Here is a 17,739-nt window from a genome sequence, read left to right as displayed (position 1 = left end):
TTGGATGAGTCACGGTCACGAACGAGTCTACTGAATGTGGAGAATTCCGTCGAGATAGGGTCTTGTTCATCATTATTATTTTGAGGGATGATTAAAGTACCGCCTTTGTAACATTAAGGATGCAACAAATAATTGAGTAATAAGTTTAATCGCGGTATTACACTTATTGGGAGTGCCGAGTGATGATAATCTCATAGTTGTACAAGAAATATTATTTTAAGAAGTAGGTATTTTTAAATGCTACAAAGTCCAAATCTGAAAGTACTCATTATTTTAACTACCTACTTAATAGAAATTCAAAAGCATTGAATCTTAGTCCTGCAAGTAGGTAGTTCAGCAAATAAACCACTGGACAACAAGGATAAAATGATGTCACTTCCTGTGGAAAGGGAAGTGATGTTGTTGTCTCAAAAAAAAGTATTTTGCCAACAAATGAAATTAAACAGTAAGTTTTATACACATATTATATTTTTGTTTTATTTTACACGGTGAAATTAATATTATAATAAAATATGTGGAGATATTTAATTTGTTTATTACCTTTATCAACGACTTATTATTGAAACGGAACGCAAAGTATGACATGACATTGACATTTCGCTGCTGTGGCGTTGAATTTGTTGACAGAAAAGCTTTTGCAAAGTTTACGGTATTTTCTCGCTATATTTTCAGATTTAGTTGATGGTATCTAATTTATTTGTGAGTTTAGTAACTACTCGTGTCGATTTTTCATAAAACATGGCTCCTAGCACTAAACATTCGCCAGATGGTAAGTGAAAACAACATAACCTCATTTCGATGTTTGCAGATATTATTTTCCTATTTTTCTCTGGCTACTGATTACAAGGACACTGTTTTTTTTATTATATACAAACTAACATATTTCTGAATAAAAATTATTTAAACTTGAGTTAGAATTTTGATAAGAATGGCAGACATTTTACATTAAAAATCATAGCTTTTGTTAGCTTTCGTTTACAAGTTAGAAAAGTCTTACAGAAATAGTTGTTTATAGAAAACACAGTGGGTAGGAATTCTATTTAACTAATCTTACGTGTATTAAGTTAAATAAACCGCAAGTTACAGTAAAATAAAAATGAATTTCATTATAGCTTCTTTGTATTTTGGTTTGTAAATTAGTTTAAATTTACAATTTCAGATGCAGATTCGGGCTCAGAATCTGACAGTGGGTCTAGCTCAAGTCACAGCAAGAGCCCTAGCCCTGCCCCCTCTGGGAAAGAAGGCAGTCAGTCTCGGTAAGGAACTTGCCTTATTTATAACTAATTAACCCTCGCTGTACGAGGTGGGGTGTGACACACCCCAGTCCTTTAAAAAGAGCCACAATTTTAAAAATTTGCAAGTGCTGAATTTGAAATTCTCAGTAGCTGGAATTATGACACTGCTGCTTCGATCAGCGTTGCAAAATCAGTCCAGCGGTGACTACCAACTGAGTTACATGCCTTTAAAGTGCGTGTGGGTGTCACACACCCCACCTGGTACGGGATGTTGTTAAAAAGTTAAAAAAAAATTAACAGTTTTGGTGTAATTTATATATTTTTAGCTTTGTCAATTGAATAAAATTCAATACAAATATTATATTTCGTGATTTTTACAGTATCTGAAATTTTCAAGCACTTTTAGTCAAAAGAGATGATCTGGAAGTTTAGTACTGAGATCCGACGATGTATGTAAACATACACTTATGGGCTACAATTTATACTTGGTGATACAATTTATGGGCCACTGAAATACATATTTTATAAATAAATAAAATTGTTACGCTCCCATTTTATGCATTGAGCATACTCATTTTCTTTCATCAGAATTGTGGTAAATTGAAAACCAATGATCAAAACAAATTTATACCCTTCCAGTTTTTAATTTACTTTTAAATTATAAGTAAATACTTGTACTTTGTTAAATAAAAACGGTTGTCATAATTAAAGGCACTAATTAAAAATTATACATAGGAAACTGATTCCTAAATTACAAGAACAACGGAAATTGTGTCTTTTTGTTTTTTTATGATAAAAATGTTATAATACATATTTTCAGCTCAGAGCATTTCTTAAACCTAATTAGCATACGTAAATAATCAATATTAAATATTAAATTCCACCTAAAAAAATGTTGAATGAAAATTTTATCACTTTGTATATTGGGGTGTGTCATACCCCACCTGGTACGGGACGTAACTTTTAGTCACCTCGTACACGGAGGGTTAACTAAAGTGCAGCCTTAGTCTCTATACTAGACCTGTGGTTGACTGGCAGAGAATGCCACTTGGCATTAAGTCCGCCACTGTACAGTTTTATGTGCAAAAGTATAAATAAAGTGATAGTAAAAATCCCCAACAAACTAATAGAAAAATCATAAGAAAAGTCTGTAAACTGCATTCTGATTTACTTGATGCTTTCAACTAAATTAACTTTGTACTTGCCATTTACTTTCAGATCAGTCTCTCGCAGTCCGGCTAGGTCTGGCAGTGGATCTCCAAAGTCGAACCGCACCAGCCGTTCCCGCAAGTCTTCTCATGCTTCCAACGTCTCTCGCAACTCTCGCAGCAAATCGAACTCTCCGGCACGATCGAACAGATCACGTTCAGGCTCGGCACACAGCAACAAGTCCGGTTCATCCAGCGCCAAGTCTCATGCCTCTGGGAGTCCTAAAAGAGCGTCAAGATCCCGTAGTAGGTCTGGCAGTGCGAGGTCTCACTCGGGCAGTGCCAAATCCCGATCAGCGAGCCCCAAGTCAGCCGCTCACAGCCCAAACCGTAGTTCTAAGTCTAGATCACACAGTCCCAAGTCGAGATCTCATAGCCCAAAGTCTGGGTCTCACAGTCCTAAATCCAGGTCACAGAGTCCTAAATCACGACCCCACAGTCCACAAGGACCAGTGGCCAAAAGTAGGTCTCGTAGTGGCAGTCCTAAGAGCAGCCCAGTTCCCAGACAAGACGTTCAAGATAGCAGATCTAATTCACCGAATCTAATGATTGACGATGAACAAGCGAATGACAAACCTAAGAGCAGATCCAGGTAATAATATCTCAAAATGAAATAACATCTTTTGGTTATAAACTCTAACCTTTTTATATTACTGTTGTATTTCCAGATCACGTTCGAAGTCACGTAGCAAATCTAAATCAAAGAGTCGTTCAAGATCTAGGTCGCATAGTGCTGAGCCTGGTGTTGGTAAGGAAACATACATAATTTGCTGTATATTTTACACAAACAGTCTTTTGTAGGCTTAGGATGCGTGCGCGCCACGATTAACTTTTATTTAGGTATTTTATCGACTTTGCACGATAAACTCATACATTTGTCGTCTAAAAGGCTTATTCCACTATTCCCCATTGACAATCCCCGTCAACGGGGATTAGTGAACTTTTTGTTCACTATTCCCCATTAACGCCAATTGTAGCTTATAATGTTAAAAATAAAATCCTAATATAACGGGGATTGTTAACGGGGAATAGTGGAATAAGCCGTCTAAAATCGTTGATTTTATCACGTCTTTTATTATAGCTCTACCTCCTTATTTATTATGAAATCCTAAATGTGCGAATGCATTATATCTTTTCAGTGGATAAGAAAAAACGCGCCGTACTCTCCGACTCTGAAAGCGACGCGGACGCACAGAAGGCCTCCTCCAAACGCAAGAAAGAAGGCTCTGACAGTGGCTCAGACACTAGTGGCAAACCAAAAAAGAAGACCAAGAAAATCGTAGATTCTGATGAAGAAAATGAAGAGAATCAAGAGAAAGATACTGGTATGTAATCTACATGCTGACGACATGAAAATATACCGCGAAATTAAATCCTGGGAGGACTCCGCATTTTTGCAGGAAGATATAGAGTCCGTTTATCAGTGGTGCCAGGACAATAAAATGATCTTAAACGTGGCAAAATGTCACCATATAACTTTCACTAAAAAAAGAATCCCTCTTCAGACCTCTTACTCAATAAATGGTTCTCAGGTTGGCAGGGTTGATGAGATAAGAGATTTGGGTGTCATCCTGGATAAAAAGTTATCATTCATATCGCACTATAATAACATCGTCAACCGGGCTTCCCGTATGCTTGGCTTCCTCAAACGTGCCACAAAAGATTTTCGTCGAATTGACGCCAAAATAGCTCTCTATAATTCCCTTGTTAGGTCTATTCTCGAATTCAGCAGCATAGTATGGAATCCTTTTTTCAACACACACATCAACAGAATAGAAAGAATAAACCGCTCTTTCACGCGACATCTAGCTTTTGTCAGTCGCGGTCAGATTACCGTGCGCAACAGCTATGAAGAACGTCTTGATTTCTTCAAAATGCAGAAACTATGCGACCGTCGCAAGACACTAGACTTATTTTTCTTATACAAACTTCTCAACGGCATGGTAGTTTCCCAAGACTCACTTGAAAAAATTCGTTTTCGTGTTCCAAGGCAAAGTTCTCGCTATATCTGTAGAGACCTCTTTCACATCCCTTTGTGCAAAACTAAGTTAGGCCAAAACTCGCCACTTAACCGGTTGTGTGCAACGTATAATAAAGCGGTGGCTGGCAACCCAGACACAGACACCGGTCTTGACGTTTTCGGTGACAGCCTCCCTAAATTTAAGTCAAAACTCAAGCCTGTATTCGGAACGACTTAGGCACCGAACAAAATGAACAATTACTAAATCCTTTATATTGTTCGGTGCTTAAACTCTAGACTCTATTCAATTGATTTTTGTTTTTACTAGTGTATAATTACCCTAACATTGCAAAAAGAAATGCTGTGTATACCTGTAATTGAGGTCATATACGTATCATGTGTTAAACCATGTTAAAATTTATGAACTGTATTATGTATGTGACTTTGTTGGTGTACCTAATAAATAAATAAATAAATAAATTCTTACTAACAAACTATGGATGAAAGTCTAAAACAAATTATTTCTATTTATTTTATTTACAGTTACCGCGGACGCGCTATTCGGCGATGCGTCGGACATAAGCACGGAAGACGAGGCGGAAGGCAAGCGGTCGCGGTCGCGGTCACGTTCACGGTCGCGTTCGAGATCGCGGTCGCGGTCACGAAGCCGTAGCGCCGCGCGGTCTGAAGACGGCAGGCGGTCGGGGGATGAAGCTAGAGGTAGCGGGGATGAGGTAAGTTGATTAATTATGAAAGGGAAGGCAAGCGGTCGCGGTCACGAAACCGCAGCGCCGCGCGGTCTGAGGACGGCCGGCGGTCGGGGGATGAAGCTAGAGGTAGTGGGGATGAGGTAAGTGGATATGTTACGGTCAAAGTGATGATAAATGTGAAAATTATGAATAATCGCCGGTTATTATGAATAATTACCGCATGATTTGGTAAATGTGATTAATATGAGGTCATTTATGTGTGTATAAAACTAAATAGGCGGCTTAGGGGTGGCCCAAGGGCCACCCCCGCCGCACCTTAACCTATTTTTCACTTTAAATCAAAACATTATGTTATAGGCATCATGGAAAAGTAATATTATGCAAGAAACATTCCAAACTCATTATGCCAAATTATATTAATATATGATATCAAAACGTTCAAAAGTTTGGCTGTACACGAGCACGTACACAAGATGTTGTTCTCTTTTATGAAATTTGTTAGTACTAAGGTTGAGTTATTAAATAACCAATGTTAAATGTGATTAATTTATCACTTTTACCGCGACTGTCGGTAATTATTCATAATAACCGGTTATTATTAATAATTTTCAATTTATCACATTAACCGTAACAGATATAAGGGGAAGGCAAGCGGTCGCGGTCACGAAACCGCAGCGCCGCGCGGTCTGAGGACGGCCGGCGGTCGGGGGATGAAGCTAGAGGTAGTGGGGATGAGGTGAGTTGATTAAATACGAAAGGGAAGGCAAGCGGTCGCAATCACGAAGCCACAGCGCCGCGCGGTCTGAGGACGGCCGGCGGTCGGGAGATGAAGCTAGAGGTAGCGGGGATGAGGTAAGTCGATATAAGGGGAAGGCAAGCGGTCGCGGTCACGAAACCGCAGCGCCGCGCGGTCACGAAGCCGCAGCGCCGCGCGGTCGGAGGACGGCCGGCGGTCGGGGGATGAAGCTAGAGGTAGTGGGGATGAGGTAAGTGGATATAAGGGGAAGGCAAGCGGTCGCGGTCACGATCACGCTCGCGGTCGCGGTCACGAAGCCGCAGCGCCGCGCGGTCAGAGGACGGCCGGCGGTCGGGGAATGAGGCTAGGGGTAGCGGGGATGAGGTAAGTGGATATAAGGGGAAGGCAAGCGGTCGCGGTCACGAAACCGCAGCGCCGCGCGGTCTGAGGGCGGCAGGCGGTCAGGAGATGAAGCTAGAGGTAGTGGGGATGAGGTAAGTGGATATAAGGGGAAGGCAAGCGGTCGCGGTCACGATCACGCTCGCGGTCGCGGTCACGAAGCCGCAGCGCCGCGCGGTCAGAGGACGGCCGGCGGTCGGGGAATGAGGCTAGGGGTAGCGGGGATGAGGTAAGTGGATATAAGGGGAAGGCAAGCGGTTGCGGTCACGAAACCGCAGCGCCGCGCGGTCTGAAGACGGCAGGCGGTCGCGGTCACGAAACCGCAGCGCCGTGCGGTCTGAAGACGGCCGGCGGTCGGGGGATGAAGCTAGAGGTAGTGGCGATGAGGTAAGTGGATATAAGGGGAAGGCAAGCGGTCGCGGTCACGAAGCCGTAGCGCCGCGCGGTCGGAGGACGGCCGGCGGTCGGGGGATGAAGCTAGGGGTAGTGGGGATGAGGTAAAAGTCATTCACTTTCTGCAAATAGGCTTTTAAAAAACATTTTTACACGTCCCAGTATTAATTAAACCCTATCACGCTTTGGGATAATAAATGGGCCAGTGCTGAGAAAAAGCGGCGTAACTTGAGATAAGGATAAATGAGGATGCAAGCGGTCGCGGTCGCGGTATCGCTTGCGGTCTCGCTCACGGTTGCGGTCGCGGTCACGAAGTCGCAGCGCCGCGCGGTCTGAGGACGGCCGGCGGTCGGGGGATGAAGCTAGAGGTAGCGGGGATGAGGTAAGTTGATTAAATACGAAAGGGAAGGCAAGCGGTCGCGGTCACGAAGCCGTAGCGCCGTGCGGTCTGAGGACGGCCGGCGGTCGGGGGATGAGGCTAGAGGTAGCGGGGATGAGGTAAGTGGATATAAGGGGAAGGCAAGCGGTCGCGGTCACGAAACCGCAGCGCCGCGCGGTCTGAAGACGGCAGGCGGTCGGGGGATGAAGCTAGAGGTAGCGGGGATGAGGTAAGTTGATTAAATACGAAAGGGAAGGCAAGCGGTTGCGGTCACACACGCGGTCGCAATCACAAAGCCGCAGCGCCGCGCGGTCAAAGGACGGCTGGCGGTCGGGGGATGAAGCTAGAGGTAGTGGGGATGAGGTAAGTTGATTAAATACGAAAGGGAAGGCAAGCGGTCGCGGTCACGAAACCGCAGCGACGCGCGGTCAGAGGATGAACGGCGGTCGGGGGATGAAGCTAGAGGTAGTGGGGATGAGGTAAGTGGATATAAGGGGAAGGCAAGCGGTCGCGGTCACGAAACCGCAGCGCCGCGCGGTCTGAGGACGGCCGGCGGTCGGGAGATGAATCTAGGGGTAGTGGGGATGAGGTAAAAGTCATTCACTTTCTGCAAATAGGCTTTTAAAAACATTTTTACACGTCCCAGTATTAATTAAACCCTATCACGCTTTGGGATAATAAATGGGCCAGTGCTGAGAAAAAGCAGCGTAAGTTGAGATAAGGATGAATGAGGAGAATGCAAGCGGTTGCGTTTGCGGTCTCGCTCTCTCTATTACTTTTACTAGCTATTTTTATTGGCAAGACGAAGATCCTTAAAAAATCAGTAACGGTGCTAGAAACGAAAGACATCTGGAAATCTCTTATCCAGCATCTCTCTTTCCATCATTTCGTGAAAAAAATACGCCGTAATTTTCTTGCGATTCTTATGCCCGTTTTTACCATCAAAATTCCTGTTATGTGTTACCATAGGGTCACTTTCACTTAAAAATTAGGGATTGATGGTGAAAACGGGCATTAAAATCATAACTGAATACTTGTACCTGTTTGCTATTAATGCATACTTATTTTCCGTTATATTACAGGCAAACCGCGAAAAACCAGAAGAGGAAGAAGAAGTAGAAATTCCTGAAACTCGAATTGATGTGGACATGCCTAAAATATGGACGGAACTAGGCAAAGAGCTGCACTTTGTGAAACTACCCAACTTCTTGTCGGTGGAGACGCGGCCTTACGACCCCAACACGTATGAGGACGAAATTGATGAGGAGGAAACGTTGGATGAGGAAGGTCGGGCGAGGTTTGTGACTTTTCATATTTTTTCTGAGAATGTTCCTAAAAGTGTCTTTTATAAAAATTATGTGATCTGATAACCAAGCTTCTTACATGTACAGATGTAGGTCATCTAACTAAATAATATCCTTGCATTTAACTATCGTGAAATGTTACCCTTAACCTGGTAGTGGCAGAATTGTTGCCACCATATTTTGAACTTTACTGAGATAACATAAGGTTAAAAAAACCAATGAAAAATATTTTTCTCTTTACCAGTTCGAGTTAAATAACTGATATATTTTGTTAGAAAAATAACATACCTGGAAGTAGCCTCCCTGCCTATATGTAAAGAGTATAATTATTATGTTATTTAACTCACATCACAAAAAAAAGTTTTAACAAGCTTTGTTAAGTTTTGTACTAGATGGCGAATGGGTAAAAAAATGTTCAAGAATATTTCGATTTGTGTTCCACTTGGTACATCTGTGATCTTGTCATGACATGGATTTTAAGGAGAATGAAAATAATATTTCCAGGCTAAAACTAAAAGTGGAGAACACAATCCGATGGAGGACGAACTTCGACAAAGAAGGCAACGCTATCAAAGAATCCAACGCGCGGATGGTCAAGTGGTCCGACGGCTCCATGTCGCTGCATCTAGGCTCTGAAATATTCGACGTTTATAAGCAGCCGCTACACGTAAGTTTTTTGACCAATGACCGTTCAAGTACGGCAAGTCTTCGAATTCCTTCTAACCACAGTTTAAATTTTCCTTAGGACAAACTGGAAATGTTTTACTGGCGATTAAACTAGAACTTTGCCTAAAACCTCGTAATAAGAATGCGGTTCCTTATTCCTTGCCCTCGAGGCGTTGTACTAATCGGTCACAGTTCCAGCTACCCATTTATTTTCTCGTTCTATCGCAAAGAATCACTATTTGATGACAACGAGAGAAAAAACGGAAATGGATAGCTGGAGCTGTGGCCGAGGTACATTATATGAGAGAGTTATATTATATCCTACTATCCTACTTAAAATATTATAAATGTGAAAGTTTTTATGGATGTTTGGATGTTAACATGTTTGTTACTCGTTTGTTTTTGCGTGAAAACGCAAAAACTACTGAACGGATTTTGATGAAACTGCAGTATTATAGTTTATAACCCAGAATAACATACTATAATACAGGCTATAATTGATGACGGTCTGTGACAACCTAAATTTCACGCGGGTGAAGCCGCGGGCAAAAACTAAAACTAGTAAGGGTTATAAACGTCACAAAAATCTTCAAAAGAGACCTCAATTTTGTAACTTCTTCCGTAATTTTTGAACTTGTAAGATGCTGCCTTTACTAAAAAGAATCTTATATTCCAGGGCGATCACAACCACTTATTCGTGCGTCAAGGTACCGGTCTGCAGGGGCAGGCGGTGTTCCGTACGAAGCTGTCCTTCCGACCGCATTCCACCGAATCGTTCACTCACAGGAAGATGACCTTATCTCTCGCCGACCGTTCGACCAAGACATCAGCCATCAAGATCCTGTCGCAAGTCGGCGCTGACCCTGATGCTGACAGGAAATATCAGTTGAAGGTATTTTGATGCTGGTTTGTTTAGTTACAGGAATTTCAGTTTTACTATGAGCTACTTATTATAATGTTACACTGACATCTGCTATTCTGTAGGTATAATAATTTCCGCGGTATTTAAGTCTGATTGTACACGATTACTAGAGACAAAAGGAAGTATGCCCTTAGTCTTTCGACTTATAATCCCCACCTCACGTTGGGCCTTAGGGAGGCGTGTTGTTCGTATATCTGTCCTTCTAAAGACATCCAAGGGATGAGTTGAGGTGATCTTATTTTACTCTGCCGAAACCTCGAACTAACACGGTCCTTTTGCCTTTGATAATGAGAAAAGGTCGTCCTTCTGCAGTGAAGATTAAAAGACCATCAGTGATGACGATCATCAGTGTAAGAGCACGCTTATGTCTTGATTTATACTTTTTGTGTTTACAACTCGATCGAGCTAACTGGGCAGTTCCAACCTCGCTGGAATGCGACTCCCTCGCACTCACCCGCACGTCTCCCCGCGTTTGCCCCGTCCTTACCAGTAGGCTGAGTGTGAGTTTACATCAAAATCAATCATCAAATTTAAAAAACATGAAAATTTTAGTTTTAGAACGTTTCCCGCTAGGGGCGCTGTACATTCCATTATACATTTAATGTAATTTTTTGACGCGCTCACTCTGGTGAGCGCGTTTGATGAAAACTCACACTAGGCCCTCAGAGCATCGAAGTGACTTCACGGCTGTCAGGTGCGCAGTTAGCTCGACCGGTTTGTATTGTCATTTGTTTTTGTGTCCAATAAAGTTTTTTCTTCGTCATAATGGTGACGATCATGTCTAATCTGTCTCCTTCACATCACAGAAAGAAGAAATGGAGCTCCGTGCGGCTATGCGTTCGCGCGTCTCGACCCGGCCCAAGCGGCGCGCCGGCGCGGCCCGGGCAGGCGGCGCGGCGCGCCAGGGCGACGACTCCGAGGACGAGGGCGGCGTGTCGCTGCAGGCCATCAAGAACAAGTACAAGCAGGGCCAGAAGGGTAGGTGACGTGTGCTCGCAGCGTGTGTGACGTCACAGGGCCGGCAGGGCGACGACTCCGAGGACGAGGGCGGCGTGTCGCTGCAGGCCATCAAGAACAAGTACAAGCAGGGCCAGAAGGGTGAGTGACGTGTGCTCGCAGCGTGTGTGACGTCACAGGGCCGGCAGGGCGACGACTCCGAGGACGAGGGCGGCGTGTCGCTGCAGGCCATCAAGAACAAGTACAAGCAGGGCCAGAAGGGTACGTGACGTGTGCTCGCAGCGTGTGTGACGTCACAGGGCCGGCAGGGCGACGACTCCGAGGACGAGGGCGGCGTGTCGCTGCAGGTCATCAAGAACAAGTACAAGCAGGGCCAGAAGGGTAGGTGACGTGTGCTCGCAGCGTGTGTGACGTCACAGGGCCGGCAGGGCGACGACTCCGAGGACGAGGGCGGCGTGTCGCTGCAGGCCATCAAGAACAAGTACAAGCAGGGCCAGAAGGGTAGGTCACGTGTGCTCGCAGCGTGTGTGACGTCACAGGGCCGGCAGGGCGACGACTCCGAGGACGAGGGCGGCGTGTCGCTGCAGGCCATCAAGAACAAGTACAAGCAGGGCCAGAAGGGTGAGTTTCGTACGCTTCTCATCGCAAGAGCACAAGTGACCTGTCTATCCATATAGGCGCTTTTACATACTATGCCGCAGCGGTAGCGTCACCCGCCGCTGCCGCAGCGGCACAATTTCAACGACTAAAACAATTGAATGTCGGTGGTAAAAGGTAAAGTAACATAATATGCGTCGTACACGTGTAGGTGACAAAAATGAAGGGTAGTATCGACATGACTTGTGTGAGAGTATGAGGTCAATGACCCTAAGCGTAAGACTTGAAAATGGGGCGAACTGGAGGACGAGACCGCTGTGACGCTGCAGGCCGTCAATAACAACTTAACAACTGAATCAGAGTATTTACAACGCTGTGCTTGCTTTGCGCTTTGTTGTCTCTTTTTGAAAAGAAAATAAATTATAGATTAAAAAGAAGTAAATATAGGCAAAAAATCATGCGTATTCTCTTGTTGCAGCGTCAGCCGGTGCGGCGATATACTCTTCAGAGTCTGAGGGTTCGGACGTGGAAACGCGCCGTGCGAGACGCTTGGACCGCGTCAAGACGCTCAAGGATTCTGATTCGGACGGCAGTGATGCAAGACAAGACTCGCCGCAGCGCTCGCCAGGGAGGAGCGGGAGCGGTAGCGGCAGCGGAAGCGGTAGCGGGAGCGAGTAGCAGAACGATCTATAATGTACTGAGAGCAAAGAAGATATTTTTACAAAGTAACGTTTGTGACGTGCTCCTGCAGTGGAGACTAAATTACCTGATGATAGTGACAATAGTATTGCACTCCACTCCATAGTATATCTACTATTTGCCCCCTCCGCCCTCTAGACAAGAATTACGTTACTTTTGGAATAGTTTTTGTACAGCGCTATTCAATTTAACCTGGACCCGTCAAGAAAAATGCTGAAAACAAGACTTGGACGGATAAATAACGCCATCTATGTTTTGGTAACTGAATTAAAAGCAAGTTATCACTCCGGACCGAAATTTCTTTGTTTACGGAAAATGATTGTGGATAAATATTTCGCAAATAATTTATGTTATGAAAGTATTCCGTTTTAGATACATAGACACTATGTATAAAATTAATTAATGACTAAAAAGTGTGACATGTATGCTGGCACACTTTAAATCTGATTTTAGTGTAAGGATTGTAAATAAATTAAGTATTCATATTTTGTATTTTATTTGTCGCTGGTAATTATCACACAACTTCCTAAATGTCTCCTTTTGTATGTTAGTACTTAAAAAGTTATTGCAGGACATGAAAATATCGATAAAAAGAAGTATTTATGATAAGGCAATTGTCAGAACGAGCACGTTTTATGGCAATTTTCACGATTTTACCTATTTAACAAAAGATTAACGGAACGTTCGTTTACAATTCAAATACGTTCCTGAAAATTTTAATTTCGTAACGTGCCCTGATTTGTGATTACATTTCATTACTCAGAAATTTTGAAATTTATGGCTGTCACATATTTTTGACTTGTATGTCCCACTTTATAGCCCTATAGTGGCGGGCCCGGGCATATTTACACTGTATGCATCGTTTATCTAAAGGAGGAATTTGACACACTTGATATCAGCTCAGTTATCGAAATAGGCGGTCATAATGCTCATTGTTGTTTCCACAGCACTAACGGGTTTGGTGTGTCACGCGTTTGGTTAACACCGAAACTAAGTAAGCCTAACTAACTTTGTAATAAAAGAGTTTAAATTTTCAGCAGGTCTTTTGTTAATATTAAATGAAGTTCAATTACGGGACTTATAGGTTTTATTCTTAAATAACTTATGTAAGTAATCAATCACACTAAACAATTTATCAATTCCTAATAATTTACTCTTGCATCTATTTACAATTTTTAATTCTAATACAGTGAGGAACGCATGCGTGTTCTTTGCTTCAAAGGGCCTCACGCACGACGGATCACAATTTTACGATAAGAAAAATAAATAACTACTTATGAAAACTACTGCAGTGCATCTAATTATCTAATAACAGACATTCTATTCTGTGAGTGCAACCATATCAAATCTATTGTTAATCGCAAGGTTGCACTGTCAATGGTCTTATTGGACAGCACAGTAAGGCTGGGTTGCACCATCTTACTTTAACTTTAACAAACGTCAAAAATCTATCAAACTCCATACAAAAAACACCGTTTATCGGTCAAAGTTAGGTGGTGCAACTCAGCCTTAATGTAAGTCAAACAAACTTTTTTGACTCGGCTGCAGCACTTCCAAATACACTTGGGTCCCATACACTATGTCTCCCACACCTGTGATCCTCCACAGCCCTTGGTCTTCGCTCGTCACGTTCCTGATGACGTATCCACAGGTATCCATGTCGATGGTATTTCTCTCGTAGAACCTGTCGAAGGTGGATCTTGGAGCGATCAGCTCGCAACTGGTCAGGTTCTGGATTGGGTAGGCGAAGCTGAATGCGAAGGTGTCTCCTTGCTTTAGGTGAGCCACGGTCGGACTGGGGGGCACGTAGTCTGGAATCAATGGTAATTAATTACGTTATTTGTAACTAGGTTTCCGGCCGCGGCTTCGCCCGCGTGAAATTTTTTCTGTCAAAAACCGGGATAACAATTATCCTATGTCTTATGCCGGGACTCAAACTATCGCTATACTAAATTATCAAAATATTAATAGGGATTGTAGTTAAGAATGTCCTTGAAGGTGAAGAGGGTGAAAAAAGGTTCTTCTGTTGTACCGCCGATAGCGGCTGAAGGATGTGATTTGTTTAAGGGCTACACATTTACTCGTACATGTCCCAAAACATAGCTTTGTCTAAGTTTTGAGATCTCAATGTTGATTGTTCTGACAAAATATTTACCTGTAATTTCTATCGTGATAACTTGAAACGTCTCCACCCAATCGCCATCTATATCCTGGTAGTACGCACTCAGCACCCAATTGCCGTGGTCTTCTCTCAACAGAGGTCCGATGATAAAATCGTTCGAATTCAACTTCTTCGTATTGTCCTCAAATGTTTCCGTGCCTTCGACATCATCATTGAGATTGAAGACCCTGAAATTGCTGACGGGAACGATTCCCTCATAGTTCCTTCTGTTCTGTATAACGATATTGTCGTAAATATCGTTGAAAAATAGTTTTTTGTGGTAGTATTTCGGACGTGAGACGTTCAATTTGGTGCATTCTCCGCTAGGCTTGTATAGGTAGTAGATAGCATTTTGTATGACTGGTGCTGAAATCACGACTATGTCTGTCAAGGAGCAGGAGATGAGAATGGGCTTCAACTCGATCTTAGTTTTACCTGAAAAAAAAAAAAAAATAGATTGGGTCATATTAAACATCAAAAGCATTCATTTATTAGGCATTCACAACAAGTAACAATCACAAATTACAGGTGTCCCATTAAAGAGCGTGCCAAACTGAAGAGCGTCTCAACATTTTTTTTTGGAAATGTAGGTAACCTATCACCATTTCACTTTCAGACACGATATTTTTTTCATGTTTTTTTTTTCTTTCTCTTGTTGCTGTGTATACATATGAGCAGACATTTCTCTCTTATGCTTATTCATCTTGAAAATTATTTGCCCATTTAAACTCAACAAGGCAACAAGAGATTGGTTCAAAATTGGGGATTTAAAAAAAACATGAAAAAAATAATCATACCTAAGTATATCTCTGAAATGATTATGTTACGGTCAAAGTGATAAATGTGAAAATTATGAATAATCGCCGGTTATTATGAATAATCACCGCATGATTTGGTAAATGTGATTAGTATGAGGTCATTTATGTGTGTATAAAACTAAATAGGCGGCTTAGGGGTGGCCCAAGGGCCACCCCCGCCGCACCTTAACCTATTTTTCACTTTAAATCAAAACATTATGTTATAGGCATCATGGAAAAGTAATATTATGCAAGAAACATTCCAAACTTATTATGCCAAATTATATTAATATATGATATCAAAACGTTCAAAAGTTTGGCTGGACACGAGCACGTACACAAGATGTTGTTCTCTTTTATGAAATTTGTTAGTACTAAGGTTGGATTATTAAATAATCACTGTTAAATGTGATTAATTTATCACTTTTACCGCGACTGTCGGTAATGATTCATAATAACCGGTTATTATTAATAATTTTCAATTTATCACATTAACCGTAACAATTATACTTTTCTAAAGCAATTTTTTTTATAGTTGTTCATCCATTAGTCTATCATCTCTTTAAGTTTGGCACGCTCATTACGGGACACCCTGTATAAAGAAAGTAACAATGCCTAGAACTATATAGATCATTAGGTACCCAAAGACGTGTAACACACAGCATGGTAAACAGTTAAACATTTACTTATCTTAATTTATTTAGTTTTGTAACACATCTGAATTCAACATTTCCCGTGTGTGTCACCAATCCTCAAGGTTGCGTTGGCCGTGTAAATACATGAATTATATTTTTCGTTTGTGTTATCGTGTTTGCTGTTTATCTGATAAAGTTCTAACAATTCGCTCTTATTTAGACATACGAGTAAGTTAAGTCGACCGCGACACATTTTCGACGGTTATTTAACCGAATTAGTGTAGAAATTAAGACCAAATATCTTCGAAAGATTTGATTCATTGATAGACTCCTTTCGTTATGACTGTAGCTCCTAGGTATTTCTATTTTCTCTTTCCCGGTTAGCATAAATATCGTAACTACTCTATTCTTATGTTTTCAACATGTAAACATAGTAAATGAAAGGTGTTCGATTAGAAGAAGCTATCGAGCGTGACTATCGTAAACTATGAGAACATTCAACAATGTAAAACTTCTTCAACTCTTAAAGAAACCAAGACTGAGGGACAATCTGTATAATAATTAATGATGATTCAATTACCTATTAAATATTCAATTATTTAATTAATATAACTATTCATGCACAGCTGCATGTATAAATTTTGACATGTTATTGTCAACCACTACAAAAACTTGGCAAACGACTTTCAGGGAGTAGGAAAAGAATAAAATTAAATAATTAGGGGAGAGTTCGGTATATTGTACCGCCGGGTAAATTGTACCACCCTCATATTTCGTAAAGTATTTATTGAATGTCTGTAATTGCAACACTCAGCGATACACAACTAAAATCAATTAATATCGGCCATGTGGTTTTTGCCGTGACAACAAACACGTGTGTTTTATTTTGAAAAGTATTTTTTCATTGTTTTCAAGTAACTTTTGACAATACATGTTTAGATTGTAATTTTGTTAAATTTAATCACAGGGTGTTTCTAATATATTATTTAGAAGCGAAAATTAGTGTGGTTTACAATTATTTGAAACATTTTTCGGTATTTATAAGCTATATTTTTTACCGATTTTTTAAAAGCACTATCACCTAGTCGGCTAAATTGTACCACATCAAGTTGTATGGAACTTTACCAAAGGATTTTGAAGTTTTTTTTAGTAAATCATATTTTGAAGTTATAATAGCGTAGTTATGTTTGACTAACAATAAATGAAAGCAAAAGACTGGCAAAGTAGATTAGGTACAAGTGTGCGTTACGATAATTGGAATTACAAAACTTGTACTCAAAATCGTGATAACGTGTAAAACAATATCGATTGTCTATGTTATAACTACTGTTCCTCTTCGTTTCCTAACGTAAGTTGAATAATGTATCTTTTATTATATACCATGGACATTAGCAAAAACAAAAGAAAACTATGTGTAAAATGGGATTGAAAAAAACTGGTCCAAATTAGCGGACTCTCCCTTAATATAATAAATTGTTTCCGCCCTATTAAATTTTTTCCGTCGTCTAACTATACAACATAGATACTAATTATAACTAGAAAGAAGCACTTGTACTCACTTGTTATGCTCGTGCTTGGTTCCGTCCGCAGTGTCACAGAACTCGAAAACACAATAAGCGTTGAAAATATTACACACGCGTGCATATCTCCACACGTGGGAATCGACTGGTCGAATACACTTGCATAAATGTCATCACTCTTATCAGAAAGGAATAAAAACCACATTGGCAAGGAAGAATCGATTAAAACGTGTTTAAATTGAACTCTCGGATGGACACTTGTTTCAACACTCGGCTATACAGAACGTGTAATTTTTAAAAACAACGCTTTATTAAACCATTTAAGCTGATTATCAACCACGTTGATACGGCACGAACTTAGTAGTGTGTTTTATAATCGTTATAAATGTAACACATAATATGCATTAGTACCTACCTATCCTATACCGTCTGCACATATTTTATCGAATTGAATTAATTTG

At 41.4% G+C, this 17,739-nt stretch overlaps 2 protein-coding genes and 1 long non-coding RNA gene across 3 annotated transcripts in view; 1 reads left to right on the top strand and 2 right to left on the bottom strand.

The window, feature by feature from the left end:
* Positions 1-17,739, bottom strand: part of LOC135081631 (uncharacterized) — a 93,360-nt gene that overhangs the window by 27,650 nt on the left and 47,971 nt on the right. The window lies entirely within an intron of this gene.
* Positions 600-12,650, top strand: LOC135081607 (another transcription unit protein). Its single transcript, XM_063976353.1, has 12 exons — positions 600-769; positions 1,160-1,256; positions 2,454-3,035; positions 3,112-3,191; positions 3,583-3,768; positions 4,947-5,072; positions 6,121-6,173; positions 8,103-8,317; positions 8,829-8,991; positions 9,667-9,882; positions 10,719-10,890; positions 11,951-12,650. The coding sequence occupies exons 1-12, from the start codon at positions 739-741 to the stop codon at positions 12,142-12,144; spliced, it is 2,115 nt and encodes a 704-aa protein (XP_063832423.1). The 5' UTR covers positions 600-738; the 3' UTR covers positions 12,145-12,650.
* On the bottom strand, positions 12,645-17,660 carry LOC135081606 (uncharacterized). The gene is made up of 3 exons (XM_063976352.1): positions 17,318-17,660; positions 14,321-14,761; positions 12,645-13,976 (listed from the first exon to the last, which is right to left on the bottom strand). The coding sequence occupies exons 1-3, from the start codon at positions 17,481-17,483 to the stop codon at positions 13,675-13,677; spliced, it is 909 nt and encodes a 302-aa protein (XP_063832422.1). The 5' UTR covers positions 17,484-17,660; the 3' UTR covers positions 12,645-13,674.

The sequence above is a fragment of the Ostrinia nubilalis genome, chromosome 20 (genome assembly GCF_963855985.1).
Source record: "Ostrinia nubilalis chromosome 20, ilOstNubi1.1, whole genome shotgun sequence".
Lineage (NCBI taxonomy): Eukaryota > Metazoa > Arthropoda > Insecta > Lepidoptera > Crambidae > Ostrinia > Ostrinia nubilalis.
Note: the sequence above shows the minus strand (reverse complement) of the source record. Positions and strands in the feature narration are given on the sequence as shown.

What these genes read in the sequence shown, in the direction of transcription:
- LOC135081607 (XM_063976353.1), top strand. Translation starts at nt 739, where the DNA reads ATGGCTCCTAGCACTAAACATTCGCCAGATG. An exon ending in AAAGAAGGCAGTCAGTCTCG is followed by an intron (nt 1,257 to 2,453) that starts GTAAGGAACTTG and finishes ATTTACTTTCAG; the next exon opens with ATCAGTCTCTCGCAGTCCGG. An exon ending in ACAGGAAATATCAGTTGAAG is followed by an intron (nt 9,883 to 10,718) that starts GTATTTTGATGC and finishes TTCACATCACAG; the next exon opens with AAAGAAGAAATGGAGCTCCG.
- LOC135081606 (XM_063976352.1), bottom strand. Translation starts at nt 17,483, where the DNA reads ATGTGGTTTTTATTCCTTTCTGATAAGAGTGATGACATTTATGCAAGT. An exon ending in ACCAAGCACGAGCATAACAA is followed by an intron (nt 14,762 to 17,317) that starts GTGAGTACAAGT and finishes TTTTTTTTTCAG; the next exon opens with GTAAAACTAAGATCGAGTTG. An exon ending in TATCACGATAGAAATTACAG is followed by an intron (nt 13,977 to 14,320) that starts GTAAATATTTTG and finishes CATTGATTCCAG; the next exon opens with ACTACGTGCCCCCCAGTCCG.